A 15,486-nucleotide genomic window follows, 5' to 3' on the forward strand; every position below is an offset into this window, starting at 1 on the left:
AGGGCTCACACACTCTTCCTTTCCAGGGAGCCGCCGTCTTGTTTAGTCGCATACTTTGGCCTCATATGACTCGGAGTAAAACCCTGATTCATCCATGCCAGTCACTGAAATCCAGTCCTCTTGCGAGGGCTTGGTTTTAGGAAGAGATAAATGACTCAATTCCCACCAATAAAATGAGAGAATAATTCACCTGAGTTTTCAAGGAAGAGCTTCTCCACTGATGAAACACCCCCCCCCCCCACCTTGGGTAATATGGTACCTGCATATGATACCTGCAGCTGTGACAGCTTCCCTGGAGCCTCAAGGGGAGCTTGCCTAAAGGCAGCCTGGTTCCCTGGGGATTGCAGAGCACAGATCTAGGTAAAGCCTGTTCTTCTGAAAACAGTCCTGGGCTACAGCATTAAGCAAGTCTGGATTCTTTAAACCTCAGAAGATCTTACTATATGACACAATAATTTCCCTTATTATTTAATTCATTTGCAATGAATTTCCTGTTACTTGCAGTGCAGTTTTCCGGTGGGTCTTTAAAATTAGTTCTAAATACGTATGTCTTGTTAATATCTTTTCTCATGGGAACATCTTGAGCCTGTCTTCATGAATGGCAAAGAGTTCCTTATCATAAATCGACCATTTTGTGCACATTTATACAAGAAAATTCCAAGTCAAAACCAAACAAAATGAAACCTATTTATTGTCTACTTAGATTTTCTCTTCACACAAGATAAACGTGGAGAATCATCTGGTTGCAGTTTTGTCAAGATGAGTGTGTCTGTTTTATTTTCTTTAAGTGAAAGCCCCGAGATGTTTACAGAAGTTTTGCTCTTACCTTCTTTCTGTGCTCACCAGGAAAAACACAGAATTATATACTTTTAGATTACATCAGCAAGTTCATGATAAAGTAGCTATTCTTTAACAAACATTACCAAGCTTTTGCTTAGTGCACCGCACCGCCTAGAATGCTGTGGAAGTTTCAAAGCAAATAGAAGACAGTTGGAGTCTCTAAGGGAACTAACTTGGGGCCACTTGATGAGCAGAGAGATAGGAAGTTCCTAAAACAGCTGAGAAGCCTGAGCTCACACATGAAACATGGATCAAGCTGTACTTTACAGTTTCAGGGAATAATAAAATCTGTCCTGAGAGCAGGCAATGCTTTCTGAATGAGAACGTGATCTCTTTAGACTGTATGCTATCCCAGTCCATTCAGGACTATTCTCCCATCTATTGATCACGCCCCTGGGGATACTGGGTCTCCTTCCCTTGTGTACATCTGATTATGATTCCTTCTTTACATATCTAGTTGTAGATGATCTTTTCTGCTTGTCTTCTGAATTTTTGCATCAACAGTTGGTCTTTAAATAGTTGTAAGTTTGGTGTGCCCATGGAAGGAGGTAAGCTCTGAGTCTTCCCCACTAAGCTCCCCCGTCCCTGGGATTCTCCAGGCAAGGACACTGGAGTGGGTTGCCATTTCCTTCTCCAGTGCATGAAAGTGAAAAGTAAAAGTGAAGTCGCTCAGTCGTGTCCGACTCTTAGCGACCCCATGGACTGCAGCCCACCAGGCTCCTCCATCCATGGGATTTTCCAGGCAAGAGTACTGGAGTGGGGTGCCATTGCCTTCTCCCATCTTCCAAATACATATTGACAAATTGAGTCTTTCAGTTCACTCAGTGTTTAGATCTATCGAATAATTGCATGAATTTGATTGAAATATGGTTTTAAAATGTTCTAGTCCATGAGTCCATCCTGTGCTAATAGTTGGAAATGGAGAATCCTGTGTACATTAGTAGTTACAACAATTAATCTCTATTATTGTCTCTTCTCCTTTCCCCATGTGCCTGTGTGTGACAGGTGTCCCTTAGAGTTTAGTATTTCGCATCTTGCCGTCTGACCTCTGTCTTGGTGTGATTCCCCCAAGTCCTGCTGTTCTTCATGGTGCATTTGCAATGGCCTGTTTATGCCTATATTGTCAACATATTTTCAAATATGTGTATTAAAACAGTTCCATGTTCCACTCAGTACCTTTTGACTTATTTCCTTGGTGTGTTTCATTTTGGTCACTGAGGTGGAGAATTAGCCTCATAAAGCCATATTATGGGATAAAGTGATATTCCTGTGAGCATCCACCCTTCTCTGTGCCTCCAGCTATTCAGAATAAGTGTTGGGAAAAGCAATTCTTTCTCTGACCTCACCCTAAACTGTTGTATCATGAAGTCCAGGGTCCAAGGGAGTTCTGAAAATTAGAGAATCCCTTGCTTTTCCCTCAGTATGACTTTATATACTTGCCATCCTATGCTGGAATTCTTTTTTTTTAATATGATTTATTTATTTTTGATTGTGGGCTGGGCCATCATTGCTTTGTGTGGGCTTTCTCTCGTTTCGGAGAGTGGGGGCTACTCTTTAGTTGCAGTGCACGGGTTTCTCACTGCGCTGGCTTCTCTTGTGGAGCACAAGCTCTGGGTTGTGCGAGCTTCAGTAGTTGTGCTGGGTGAGCTCAGTAGTTGCAGTTCCCGGGCTTGAGGGCACAGGCTCAGAAGTTGGGGTGCCCGGGCTTAGTTGCTTCGCGGCATGTGGGATCTTCCCAGACCAGGGATCAAACCTGTGTTTCTTGCATTAGCAGGCAGATTCTTTACCATTGAGCCACCAGGGAAGCCCTTTGATGGAATTCTTTAATTCCTTTATTCAATAAACAATTCTCTTCAGCATTCAACACATGTTTCTTGAAGACCTACATGTTCCAAGCACTGTGTTGGTCATTAAGACTTTTATAGAGATTACATGCATTTAATAAATAAATAAATATATGCATATAAAAATAAAATAAATAAATAATAAATAAATATTATATGCATGAGAAAGAGGACATTTGTCATTTGCCACTTGGTGGGTATTATGCTTAGTGAAATAAGTCAGAGAACGAAAAATGCTATATAATATCACTTATATGTAGAATCTAAAAAAGTACACACTTGAAGAGTAAAATTGTGGTTACCAGGGGCTGGGAATTGGTGCAATAAAACGGATATTGTTTAAAGAGAAAAACTCTAAAAAAAGAGGTACAAACTCAAAGAATAGCAAATAACCCTAGAGATCTAATGTACAGCATAGTGAATATGGACAACAATATGGTATTATCAAAATTGCTAACAGACTGGTTTTAATTAGTTTAGTCCAGCCACTAAAAGGAAATGATAGATGTGCTGATTATCACTACAGTGGTGATCATATTAGAATATATAAATGTATCAACTCAACATGTTGTACACCTTAAATGTATACAGGATTTATGTCAAATCTATTTCAATTAATAAGTTTTTAAGTATTTACAAAGATAAATAAAAACCTTTACCCTTTAGGAGCTTACAAATAGAGTAGATCCAATTAATACAGTATTAAAAAGATGAAATCAAAAGAAACTACTGTGAAGGCAGCATGCTGAGTGTCTAATTTGGACTTGGCAGGATTAGAGATGTTTTCCAGAAAAGGCAGCACTCACAGTAAGCCTTAAAAGATGAGTTCTGATCATGAGAAAAGGTGAAGGACAGTAAGACTCCAGTTTACGAAGACACTAGTCAGCCATCCTAAGAAATCTGGATGAAAAAAGATATAGGCCCCGGAGAAAACCATTTCATGTTTGTTAGGAGACATGAGAGCTGAGACTAGTTAGAAGGTTATAAGCCAGATGAGAGATGCTGAAGGATGGTTAATATCACCTGCCTCTCAGTGAGAAGAGAAGCTCCTTAAAGCAGGTCTTGGCTTTGTTCGCTGCTCTTTGCATAACCCTGGGAACAGTGCCTGGCATATAGTTCAATAATTATTTGTTGAATGAATGAATGCATAAGTCAGTGACAGAACAAGTGAATAAAGGAGTTACTTCATTAATTAACAGAAACACTGCAAGTGCAGGAGAGAAATCAGAAAGAAACACCTGCCTCAGGATGGAACTTTCTTTCTCTGCTGACACATGCCACAGCCAGGGCCTTTTCAGGTTGGCAGCAGGTGACACTTGGTGGAAAGCCATCAGATTTTCTGATCTGGGCTCTTTCCATCCTCCATGGCACCTGCTTCCTTCCTGTCCCTCATCTTCAGAGATTGATAGACTATGGCTTCTGGGTCAAATTTGTCCTGCCACCTGCGAGCAAAGAATGTTCTTTATTTTTTCAAATGGTTGGGGCGGGGTGGGGGGGCAATGGGGAAGCAAAAGAAGAATAACAGCTTGTAAGATGTGAAAATTACATGAACTTAAAATCGCAATGTCTATAAATAAAATTTTATTGGAACCCAGCCATGCCTGTTTGTTTACATGGTGTCCATGGAGTTGAGACAGAGGCTGTATGCCCCAAACACAAAGTGAAAAATATTTCCTCTCTGGCCCTTTGTGGGAAAAGTTTGTCAACCCCTGAACTAGAAGAGCTCTCAGGAAAGGCTTTGAAGTTTATTCACAATAAGAAATAAATTATTAGTGAAAGTTCCTAAAATATCCTTTAAAAATATAACAGGTAAGACAAAGCATCAAATTAAAATGAGAAACGAACAAACAAGAAAGAGGAAGAGACATAAATAGTCATGTTGATGTATATTATGTGTCAGATCATCAGATAAGCACTTCTTTCAATAAAATTATCTCCTCTCCCTCCAACAAGGCCGTCACACAGGCATCACTGTTCTTTTTTTTAATCATTTTTAAAAATTAAAATGAATTTTTAATGCTGTTACTTCATGTGTACAAGATAATGATTCATATATATATATATATATATATATATATATATTATTTTCAGGTTCTTTTCCATTATAGGTTATTGAAAGATATTGAACATAGTTCCCTGTGCTATACATTAGGTCTCTGTTGATTATCTATTTTATATATAGTGGTGTCTATATGTCAATCCCAAACTCAATTTATCCCTCCTCTCCCTTTTTTCCTTTGGTAACCATGTTTTTTTTTTCTTCTGTGTCTGTGAGTCTATTTCTGTTTTGTAAATAAATTCATTTGTATCATTTTTAAATTGGATGACAACTATAAGTAATATCATATGATATTTGTCTTTGCTTTCTTCAGTTAGTATGATAATTTTAAACTGGATGACAACTAAAGGTAATATCATATGATATTTGTCTTTGTCTACTTTCTTCAGTTAGTATGATAATCTCTTGGTTTATTCATGTTGTTGCAAATGGCAGTTTCATTCCTTTTAATGGCTGAGTAGTATTCCATTGTATATTTGTACCACATCTTTTTTTCCATTCATCTGTCAATGGACATCTAGTTTTCCTTGTCCTGGCTATTGTAAACACTGGAGTGTGTGTATTTTTTCTCATTTTATAGATGAGTCTAAATTCAGAGGCTGAATAACATTCCCTGAGTCACAAAGCCAGCATAAGACAAAGTCAGGATTTGACCCTACAGTAGTTTAGCTTGTAAACTACATCCTCAACTGTAACTTTAGAATTTCAGACACTAACGAGCAGGTCATGTTGGGCATGTACAGGGGAGAAAGGATCTACCCTCTGCCCTTGAGATCATAGTTTCTCCAGGGCAGGAAGATGAAGAAATAAGAACCCAAGAAGTTGGCCCAGGTGTGAAAGGAAGTACATTTCCCTCCCACATCATGATGTGAGCCTCTGGGCAGAGGATCAATGCTGGGCAGCTCTGTTCAAACATTACAGCTGCAGGTCATCCACTGGAGCTGGTCTTCAGGTGTGAACGAGACCTCCAAAACAGATGGGCACATGACGATTTTATTAATCCAGGAGCTGACAACTTCATGATTGGCAAATGAGGGGTGGAGTTTTGGGGAGAGAATGAATGATCCAAAAAAACTTCCCATAGGATGATAAAAAAATAGGAACTCCCTAAGGGGTATAGCAACAGTAGTAGAACAGACATCTTAGTTGTTAAAAGAAAAATAAAGAGACTGTGGATTGGACAGGAATTGGGAGTTTGGCTTTTAGGCAGGGAAGTGGATCCAGCAGAGAGTCTTGGCTCTGGAGGATGAGGGTCAGAATAATGAGCCACACAAAGCCAGCCACCTATGGAGCTGCCCATCAGGGTAACCCCATGTCTGCATTGCTGGCTGGGCAGTCACGGTGGATCTTTTGATTATGTGAGCACTGGGCTGGCCCCAGGGGATGGCTGTGAATCTGGCCCATGGAGGATGGTGGTACCAGCTGGCTCTGCTGTGAAGGTGGCTGCCTGTGTCAGCTCCACAGCCTGGGAGAATTGTCCCAGAAGTTCCTGTACCACGCACACTGTATCACGCTATTTCCAAAGCACACAGGAGATGGGTGGGGGTGGGGTGGTGGGGGTCAGGAAAGTCCAATGGCTCGATTGAAAAGCCAAAGAGAAGCTTGATTCTCTGGGGAGCCCCTCTCCCCACGCTTGACTTGCAAAGCACATGCACTTTCCACGATTCTGTCTAAAATGAAGTGTTTAGACTCAGCTGTCAAGAAAGTGTTCTTTTAAAAAATGTATTGCGGTCCACTGAGTGAGGAGGAGTAACTACAGATAGACATCTGCTCTCACATTGGCAGTGGCGTGAGGGGACGACAAAATTTCAGCAGCAACTGAAACATTACAAAGAGGATCATTATTTCCCCAGCGCTGCTGGTACCTGCAGGACGTGTACAGGTGACCCAGTGGAAAATAAGATACACATTTAAATCAGTTTGGTAAAAGCTGGGTTACATAATTGCAAACAGGTTCATTTAGTGCAGAACTTTCTCAGAACTTTTAAAATGCTTTTTGGAGGCTGGGAATTTCTCAAAGGCAAATGGACATTGTCCCAAATGTACCTGATGGTGGAGCACCCCCGCCCCCACCCAGGCATTGTCATATCACTCATGGGAGCAGCATTAGGGGAACATTTGGGAAAACACCGGTCTACCCTAGTGGCTCAGATGATAAAGAATCCGCCTACAATGCAGGAGACCCGGGTTAGATCTCTGGGTCCAGAAGATCCCCTGGAGAAGGAAATGGCAACCCATTCCAGTGTTCTTGCCTGGGAAATCCCAGGGACAAAGGAGCCTGGTAGGCTACAGGCCATGAGGTTGCAAGTGGTCAGACACTCAGTTCAATTCAGCATAGTTCAGTCGCTCAGTCGTGTCCGACTCTTTGAGACCCTATGAATTGCAGCACGCCAGGCCTCCCTGTCTATCACCAACTCCCGGAGTTCACTCAGACTCACATCCATCGAGTCGGTGATGCCATCCAGCCATCTCATCCTCTGTCGTCCCCTTTTCCTCCTGCCCCCAATCCCTCCCAGCATCAGAGTCTTTTCCAATGAGTCAACTCTTCGCATGAGGTGGCCAAAGTACTGGAGTTTCAGCTTTAGCATCATTCCTTCCGGAGAAATCCCAGGGCCGATCTCCTTTAGAATGGATTGACTGGATCTCCTTGCAGTCCAAGGGACTCTCAAGAGTCTTCTCCAACACCACAGTTCAAAACTACTGAGTAACTAACACTTTCACTTTCATGCTTGGGAAAACACCAGCCTAAGCATACCCTGAAACTTCAGCAAGACTAAAACAGTCACAATTTCATCCTGTTTGGAGGAGATTGCAAATTGTGTTTATGGCAGGAGCTTTGTAAGTGAGCCCTCAGCACTGGTTAACTTGGGAGAGAAAACAGTTTTTAATGCTCGGTCACCCTATACAGAGTCCTTTTGCCTGAGTGAGAACATGCAGTCATAATGGATTCATCACAGGAAACGAGCCAGTCGACACACAGGCATCCCAGGGGGCACAGTGATTAGGAAGCTAGGGAATCATCTGCCCGGGTCTTGTGTCTGGAGAGCCATTTCTCATGTTTGCTTTTTTTAAATTTTTTAAATTAATTCAGTTCAGTTCAGTCGCTCAGTCGTGTCCGACTCTTTGCGACCCCATGGACTGCAGCAGGCCAGGCTTCCCTGTCCATCACCAACTCCCAGAGCCTACTCAAACTCATGTCCATTGCATCAGTGATGCCATCCACCCGTCTCATCCTCTGTCATCCCCTTCTCCTCCCACCTTCAATCTTTGCCAGCATCAAGGTATTTATTTTGATGTATTTTGACTGCACTGGGTCTTCATTGCTGAGCATGGGCTTTCTCTAGTTGAGGTGAGTGGGGACGCTCATTGCAGTGGTTTCTCTTGCTGCGGTTTACGGGCTCAGTAGTTGTGATGCACTGGCTTAGTTGTTCAATGTTATGTGGGATCTTCCTGGACCAGGGATCAAACCCACATCCCCTGCATTGGCAGGCAGATTCTTATGTGCCCCTAGGGAAGTCCCGCTTCTCTCATTTCAGTTTCCTTGGAAAGCTTGGAGGATTTTTCTAGGCACAGATTTGTTACCATACTGACCTCTCCATCAGAGCACTTAGTCAAACTCCCGACTACTTGTACTCTCTGAAAACCCTCAGCTCAATGACCCAAGACAAAACCAGAGGGGCCCTGGGGCCAGAAGGCACCAAGTGACACCATGACCATAGCAAAACCTGTGTCTCCAAAGTCTGGGCTTCCCTTGAGTAAGAGGAGTGATGCTCTTTTTTGTGTCTCCAATCTGCCCAGACAGTGCTTCAGCCACTTTGCTTCTGGGTCTTCTGAGACACTTCCTTGGCCATAGTTCATTGTCTGTTCTGATCAGACCCTTCCTGGCTTCACTTTACACATTTACATCATCAACTTTCAACACCAGTTGTATGTAAGTGATCTTTTTCCAGATCTCCTCTTACGTTTGCTTGTTTTGCCCACTTCCACAATTCATTGATTCCTTTTTGTTCATTGTCTTTCATTTAAAATACCAATATTTATTTAATGCCCCTGCCTTTGGGCCTCTTAATTTGACAATTTTCTCCATTTTCCTATGGCTTCTAATACATTTGGGGAATTTTCTAATCCTCATTTCAGGATTTTATCTCTCTAGATAAAACATTCTAATGTCTAAAGACCTACATCCTTAAAATGTGGTATACGTGAGAAGTTTTAGTGTATAGAATGTGTCAGCTATTCACAACAGCCAAGACATGGAAACAGACAGTGGAATATTACTCAGCCACAAAAAATGAAATAATTCCATTTGCAACATGGGTGGATCTAGAGATTATCATACTAAGTGAAGTAAAGTCAGAGAATGACAAATATTATATATAATGGCTTATATATGGAATAAAAAATGATACAAATGACATCATCTATGAGACAGAAACAAACTCGCAGACTTAGAGAACAGACCTATTGTTGCCAGGCTGGACTTGGAGCAGGGAAGCATGGATTGGGGGTTTGGGATTAGCAGACAAACTATTTTATGTATAGGATGGATAAACACCAAGGTCATGCTGTGTAGAAAAAAATAACACAATACTGTGAATCAACTATTTCAATAAAATAAAATAAAACATGTTTGTATTAAATTGGTTATAAAGAAAGCCGTGTAGTGGGGTGATTAATAGCCCAGTCTGTGAGATAGCCTGTCAAGGAGTGAAGGGCTTGTTAGCTATGACTCTGGACAAGTAACTAATCTTTCTGGGCCTCGTTTTCTCCAATTATAAACTGGGGAAAATAATACCCCATACTTCATTTGGTTATTATAAGGAGCAACTGAATTAACATATCTAAAAAGCTTATGGCAGCACCTAGAACATAGTGCACGCAATCATTACTGAATGCACAAAATCATTAGCTAGAATTATCTCCACCTTTTAGAATAACCAAAGCATCTCAGAATAAAGTGCGGAGGTTTTCAGGGTTTTTTTTCTTTCTGTTTTAAGGCCCAGCTTATGTAAAGGATCACCTCCCTCAAGTCGCTCAGCACACTGCCTACATAGGAGAAAAGCGTCCTGCATTAGAGAAAACTGGAGATCTCAGATATTTATGGAGGCCTGCCTCGAACAGAAGCTTGCCAGCTAAATATAAACCTGAGTATGTTGGTGAAATTGGCTGGGGAATACCAGAGTATGATTTTATCAACAAAACAAGGCTTCAGACTGGCTTTCACATCAAGGTATTGCTTTTAAATTTATGCTCCTCCTCAAACATTGTTTGCTTTTTTATTTCTCCCAATGAATAGTTTATTTTTTCCAGACTAATTTTACAACTAATTTATTATTACAATTAATTGAAGCAGATAACAATACAGTCAAAACCAAGTAAGCCGAAAAAGTTTTAAGTCCCTCACTGTGATTTCTAGCCTTGGGTATAATGTCATAAGGACTGTTACTAGTAAAATGCTCCATCATGTATTGAAAAATCTGTATGTCAGACTTTCAAAAAAAGACTTGCTTTCAAATAAACACCTGGAACCATCAAAAAACAAAAGCAAAAAAAACTCTAAGTGGCAGCTCTTTGGTATCCATAATATTAAATATGTCTCCAAGACTTCTTCACATTAAACTTTTTCACATCAAATGTATTGATCTACGAATCGGAAAAAAATCATTATATTTGTAGGGCTTCTGTTTCATCATCAGTACAGTAAATGATAACAGCTTTCACTTGCCCTCCCTACCATTTTCTGATTTAAATGCTTTCTGAGTTTGCTTCCATAAGAAACCTTGTGTCCTGGACTTGTCCTTGAGAAGCAATGAGATTGGAGTTTGTGCAGAAAAATGACTGTGTGGATAAAAGTACTTGGCTGCCATCACCCTCTTTAAGTCCCTTGAACACATGAGAGGAGGGGTGTGAAGAGAAGGAAGCCGGAGGGAATCCAAAAGCATTTGCACTTGGCTTTGGCATGCATCCAGATTCCCGTCTATTCGGTGACATTCACACACATTCCCCCGCTCTTGAGCGGCTCGGTGAGTGGGTGGTGGTAAAGCAGCAGTCTGTGCTGGACGTCATCCACAAACCTAGAAACCAGCCCCAGAGATTCAAAACCCGGATCGTGCCTCTAAGTCAGGCCATCTAGGGCGGGTAGCGGGAGGGCTCTGAAAAAGCCTGCCTTACCTCCCTTCAGTGATGTGGATGCAGGCATGAGCACAGCCAGTCTCCTCTGAAACAGAGAGCACAGGTTATTTTAGAAGCAAAATCTGAGGATTCAGACTTTTTTCCAGGCAGGTCTTTCCCTGGAAATTGAATATGTATCAATGATGCAGCAACAAATTGAATATGTATCAATTGCCTTAATTCCTGAGGTAGTTAGTGCCATCTTATGTGCATGCGTGCTCAGTCGTGTCCGACCCTACGACCCCATGAACTGTGGCCCTCCAGGCTTCTCTGTGCATAGAATTATCCAGGCAAGAATACTGGATTGGGTTGCCATTTCCTCTTCCAGGGGATCTTCCCAATCCAGGGATCAAACCTGCATCTCCTGCTTTGGCAGGCAGATTCTTTACCACTGAGCGACCTGGGAAGCCCACAGTGTTATACAGAATGGTTAACAAAGTTAAAGCCTTTTTCTGGACCAACCTTCCTCAGTACCTGAGAGCAGCTGGGAGACAGCGTGGGTTTGGGGTCAGACAGCGTGGGTTCCACTCCTGCCTGAGGTCAGGTTCAGCTCTGTGATCCTGGGCTCTGAGTTCACCTCCCTGGGTCTTTGAGCCTCCTCTGCTCCATGGTGGTGTTTAGGTGTCCACTTCCTGAGACCACTTGAATTCCTACCCCACCCTGCCACCTCCTAGCTGTGAGAGATCTTGGGCCAGTTCCTCAAGAGGGGTCAGACAGCGTGGGTTCCACTCCTGCCTGAGGTCAGGTTCAGCTCTGTGATCCTGGGCTCTGAGTTCACCTCCCTGGGTCTTTGAGCCTCCTCTGCTCCATGGTGGTGTTTAGGTGTCCACTTTGGGGTCAGACAGCGTGGGTTCCACTCCTGCCTGAGGTCAGGTTCAGCTCTGTGATCCTGGGCTCTGAGTTCACCTCCCTGGGTCTTTGAGCCTCCTCTGCTCCATGGTGGTGTTTAGGTGTCCACTTCCTGAGACCACTTGAATTCCTACCCCACCCTGCCACCTCCTAGCTGTGAGAGATCTTGGGCCAGTTCCTTAAGAGTGCTGTGTCTCTTCATTATGAACCTGAGCATTTGCCTTACTGGGCTGTCATGAAGAAATATCTGCCAACTGCTGGGCACAGTATCTGCCACACAGCAAGCTCTAGGTCTGGAATGCTTCTTAACTTCCCAACATAATGTTTTCCTACTTACATATTAAACCCCAAAAATGAAAACACTTTTAGCTTAAGTTAGGAATACAAGGGAATTTCCTAATCTGATATGGATTATCTATAAAAAAGGAGATTACAATAGAGATACTTGATAAAACAGTGAAAGCATTTCTCTTTAAGACCAAGAACAAGACATGGATGCCCCAAATCCTGATTTTTTCATTTAGCTTTGTCCTGGAGGTCTTAACCATGGCAGTAAGGAAAAAAAAAAAAAAAGTATAAAATGTGTAAAGATTGAAATAGAAGAAGTAAAACTATCATTATTTGCTAACATGTTTGTCTACCTAGAATACCTCAAAGTATACGCGAATTTGGTAGTCAGATTAGATTAGATCAGTCGCTCAGTCGTGTCCGACTCTTTGCGACCCCATGAATCGCAACACGCCAGGCCTCCCTGTCCATCACCAACTCCCGGAGTTCACTCAGATTCACGTCCATCGAGTCAGTGATGCCATCCAGCTATCTCATCCTCTGTCGTCCCCTTCTCCTCCTGCCCCCAATACCTCCCAGCATCAGAGTCTTTTCCAATGAGTCAACTCTTCGCATCATGTGGCCAAAGTACTGGAGTTTCAGCTTTAGCATCATTCCTTCCTAAGAAATCCCAGGGCTGATCTCCTCCAGAATGGACTGGTTGGATCTCCTTGCAGTCCAAGGGACTCTCAAGAGTCTTCTCCAACACCACAGTTCAAAAGCATCAATTCTTCGGTGCTCATCCTTCTTCACAGTCCAACTCTCACATCCATACACGACCACTGGAAAAACCATAGCCTTGACTAGATGGACCTTTGTTGGCAAAGTAATGTCTCTGCTTTTGAATATGCTATCTAGGTTGGTCATAACTTTCCTTCCAAGGAGTAAGCGTCTTTTAATTTCATGGCTGCAGTCACCATCTGTAGTGATTGGAGCCCAGTCACTACATCTGGAGCCCAGAAAAATAAAGTTTGACGCTGTTTCCACTGTTTCCCCATCTATTTCCCATGAAGTGGTGGGACCGGATGCCATGATCTTCGTTTTCTGAATGTTGAGCTTTAAGCCAAATTTTTCACTCTCCACTTTCACTTTCATCAAGAGGCTTTTTAGTTCCTCTTCACTTTCTGCCATAAGGGTGGTGTCATCTGCATATCTGAGGTTATTGATATTTCTCCCGGCAATCTTGATTCCAGCTTGTGTTTCTTCCAGTCCAGCATTTCTCATGATGTACTCTGCATATAAGTTAAATAAACAGGGTGACGATATACAGCCTTGACGAACTCCTTTTCCTATTTGGAACCAGTCTGTTGTTCCATGTCCAGTTCTAACTGTTGCTTCCTGACCTGCATACAAATTTCTCAAGAGGCAGGTCAGGTGGTCTGGTATTCCTATCTCTTTCAGAATTTTCCACAGTTTATTGTGATCCACACAGTCAAAGGCTTTGGCATAGTCAATAAAGCAGAAATAGATGTTTTTCTAGAACTCTCTTGCTTTTTCCGTGATCCAGCGGATGTTGGCAATTTGATCTCTGGTTCCTCTGCCTTTTCTAAAACCAGCTTGAACATCAGGAAGTTCACGGTTCACATATTGCTGAAGCCGGGCTTGGAGAATTTTGAGCATTACTTTACCAGCGTGTGTGATGAGTGCAATTGTGTGGTAGTTTGAGCATTCTTTGGCATTGCCTTTCTTTGGGATTGGAATGAAAACTGACCTTTTCCAGTCCTGTGGCCACTGCTGAGTTTTCCAAATTTGCTGGCATATTGAGTGCAGCACTTTTACAGCATCATCTTTCAGGATGTGGAATAGCTCAACTGGAATTTTATCACCTCCACTAGCTTTGTTCGTAGTGATGCTTTCTAAGGCCCACTTGACTTCATATTCCAGGATGTCTGCCTCTAGGTCAGTGATCACACCATCGTGATTATCTGGGTCGTGAAGATCTTTTTTGTACTGTTCTTCCGTGTATTCTTGCCATCTTTTCTTAATATCTTCTGCTTCTGTTAGGTCCATACCATTTCTGTCCTTTATCGAGCTCATCTTTGCATGAAATGTTCCTTTGGTATCTCTGATTTTCTTGAAGAGATCCCTAGTCTTTCCCATTCTGTTGTTTTCCTCTATTTCTTTGCATTGATCGCTGAAGAAGGCTTTCTTATCTCTTCTTGCTATTCTTTGGAACTCTGCATTCAGATGTTTATATCTTTCCTTTTCTCCTTTGCTTTTCGCTTCTCTTCTTTTCACAGCTATTTGTAAGGCCTCCCCAGACAGCCATTTTGCTTTTTTGCATTTCTTTTCTATGGGAATGGTCTTGATCCCTGTCTCCTGTACAGTGTCACGAACCTCATTCCATAGTTCATCAGGCACTCTATCTATCAAATCTAGGCCCTTAAATCTATTTCTCACTTCCACTGTAGGTCATACCTGAATGGTCTAGTGGTTTTCCCTACTTTCTTCAATTTAAGTCTGAATTTGGCAATAAGGAGTTCATGATCTGAGCCACAGTCAGCTCCTGGTCTTGTTTTTCCTGACTATATAGAGCTTCTCCATCTTTGGCTGCAAAGAATATAATCAATCTGATTTCGGTGTTGACCATCTGGTGATGTCCATGTATAGAGTCTTCTCTTGTGTTGTTGGAAGAGGGTATTTGTTATGACCAGTGCATTTTCTTGGCAAAACTCTATTAGTCTTTGCCCTGCTTCATTCCATATTCCAAGGCCAAATCTGCCTGTTACTCCAGGTGTTTCTTGACTTCCTACTTTTGCATTCCAGTCCCCTATAATGAAAAGGACATCTTTTTTGGGTGTTAGTTCTAAAAGGTCTTGTAGGTCTTCATAGAACCGTTCAACTTCAGCTTCTTCAGCGTTACTGGTTGGGGCATAGACTTGGATTACTGTGATATTGAATGGTTTGCCTTGGAAACGAACAGAGATCATTCTGTCGTTTTTGAGATTGCATCCAAGTACTGCATTTTGGACTCTTTTGTTGACCATGATGGCTACTCCATTTCTTCTGAGGGATTCCTGCCCGCAGTAGTATATAATGATTATCTGAGTTAAAGTCACCCATTCCAGTCCATTTCAGTTTGCTGATTCCTAGAACGTCGACATTCACTCTTGCCATCTCTTGTTTGACCACTTCCACATTGCCTTGATTCATGGACCTGACATTCCAGGTTCCTATGCAATATTGCTCTTTACAGCATCGGACCTTGCTTCTATCACCAGTCACATCCACAGCTGGGTATTGTTTTTGCTTTGGCTCCATCCCTTCATTCTTTCTGGAGTTATTTCTCCACTGATCTCCAGTAGCATATTGGGCACCTACTGACCTTGGGGAGTTGCTCTTTCAGTATCCTATCATTTTGCCTTTTCATACTGTTCATGGGGTTCTCAAGGCAAG

General features: G+C 42.2%; 1 protein-coding gene across 1 annotated transcript in view; it reads left to right on the forward strand.

Annotated features, from left to right (window-relative positions):
* Nucleotides 1–15,486, forward strand: part of C17H4orf45 (chromosome 17 C4orf45 homolog) — a 133,474-nt gene that overhangs the window by 41,257 nt on the left and 76,731 nt on the right. The window contains 1 exon segment of the mRNA NM_001077088.2: nt 9,741–9,973. Coding sequence (NP_001070556.1) covers nt 9,741–9,973 — 233 coding nt within the window.

Source organism: Bos taurus, chromosome 17 (assembly GCF_002263795.3).
Source record: "Bos taurus isolate L1 Dominette 01449 registration number 42190680 breed Hereford chromosome 17, ARS-UCD2.0, whole genome shotgun sequence".
NCBI lineage: Eukaryota > Metazoa > Chordata > Mammalia > Artiodactyla > Bovidae > Bos > Bos taurus.